The 1662-nt window shown below is 43.7% G+C and overlaps 1 protein-coding gene across 1 annotated transcript; it reads left to right on the top strand.

Moving 5' to 3' along the window:
- Positions 1-1388: 1388 nt before the first annotated feature.
- On the top strand, positions 1389-1601 carry PPTG_24782 (hypothetical protein; the record flags this gene model as incomplete). The annotated part of the gene is made up of 2 exons (XM_008918514.1): positions 1389-1405; positions 1493-1601. 2 exons carry the CDS (start codon positions 1389-1391, stop codon positions 1599-1601), a joined length of 126 nt encoding a protein of 41 aa, XP_008916762.1.
- Positions 1602-1662: the final 61 nt, after the last annotated feature.

Here is a 1662-nt window from a genome sequence, read left to right as displayed (position 1 = left end):
CTATTCAAGAGTTATAGCAACGCACTTTGTCAACACATATCTTGCATCCGTTTTTGCAGCCGCAGCATCTGCCCATTTACTTGATATAGCAGTGGATAAAAGGGACAAAAGTATCCACATATCCTGCGTCTGATTTGCAGAAGTATTATACACTGCTTTTAGGCAATAAGGCAGCCGAAGCATGATTTATGTTGCTATATTGAGCCTGTATCCAAACTTATGAGTCATTGACCAGCTACCAAAAAAAAAAATTGGATCTCGCAAAGCACTTTTCCTATAATAACGGTGGGGATCACGACGTTGTTTTGCTCGGCTAGCGCTACATTCCCGCTTACTATTAGATAACACTCACAAAACGTTTGTGCTGTCATATGGTGAAACATTTCTTGTAATAATCACTTATACACAGATTCAATGCTTTTTCGTAAAACAGACCATTTTCGGATAGTGGAATATCGCGTGTCAACTGTCTTTTCCAATAGATTTGCATCTCACCACAAATTTTGTTCAGCGTGTTATTTCTGTGATAAGCACGAACCTAAGAAAACAGTTGGTTACATTTGTGGCCCAAAAGTTAAATTTCATAGGATTACGGGCTGCTTCAATACCAAACGGGTTCTGCCTTTTTATAAATCAAGAGACATTGAGGTGCAACCGCCTCCGTTAAAATAGACTCCCCCTCACTTTCCGACTTGCCGTCGATTAGCTAAGAAGGTGGCGGGCTGAAGCACTATGAACGTCATATTCCAACCCTTGTAGTGCACTGTGGAGTTAAGAGGGCGTGTGGTGTGGTACTAGTGGACACCTCGCATAAGCGACTTCCGTAGTTGTTAACCGCAATGAAAGCACTGCCTAATCCTGTCTAGCTGCACGAAGTCTGATTACATCCATTTTGACGGCTACTTGGAAAGGCAAGCGTAGAGTAAGAGTCAGAATGCAACGTATATTGACTTAGAAAGCAAGAGGCAAAATACTTGGGCTGAAAATAGCTGTCCTACAAGACATATGAGAATTCGTCGTCCCATTCGTACTGGGATCGCGCTGAGACGCCTCGTGAATTGTTGGATAAATAATTTTGCCCATTTTGGCATATAAGATACCTCAACGGTTGTAAGTACTCCCGCCAAGGTGAAGCGTTGGCTCGATTCTAGCAGAGGTGATCGCTTAACTGTATTCTTGAAGGTCTTGCCATTGTGGGAATCTAACGTCAGATATTACGGTTTGCTAGTGCAGCAACATTTGACCATCACACTGCACAAACTGTAAGGTAACCGATATGTGGCTGCTGTACGAATTATCACGAATTATGCCTTGTCGGAGACGGAAAGCTGAGACGAGATGCGTAGAATATCGTACTCAATAATCGGAAAAAAATTAAAGCGCATGCGATGGCACGTATCGCCGCGTACATGGCAGCCCCTGCCTTCATGAGATTATTACGATAATCGAGTCCAATGGCATAAAAATACTAGAGTCCAATGAATTTGACCAGCACTGGTGAATACGAAGAGGTGAAGACGAGCTTGCCCACCGACTCCAAAAACCTGCCGTCCTTGATAATCGACGCGACTCAAGAGCAACAGCGAGGAGTCGTCGGGTAAATGATGGAGTCTGTGGTACACGACGGGAGGGGACATTGCATGAGCGAGTTGATCGTAATCA

This window comes from Phytophthora parasitica (genome assembly GCF_000247585.1).
Source record: "Phytophthora parasitica INRA-310 unplaced genomic scaffold supercont2.222, whole genome shotgun sequence".
Lineage (NCBI taxonomy): Eukaryota > Oomycota > Peronosporomycetes > Peronosporales > Peronosporaceae > Phytophthora > Phytophthora nicotianae.
The sequence above is the reverse complement of the archived record's forward strand: the minus strand, read 5'-3'. Positions and strand labels throughout refer to the sequence as shown.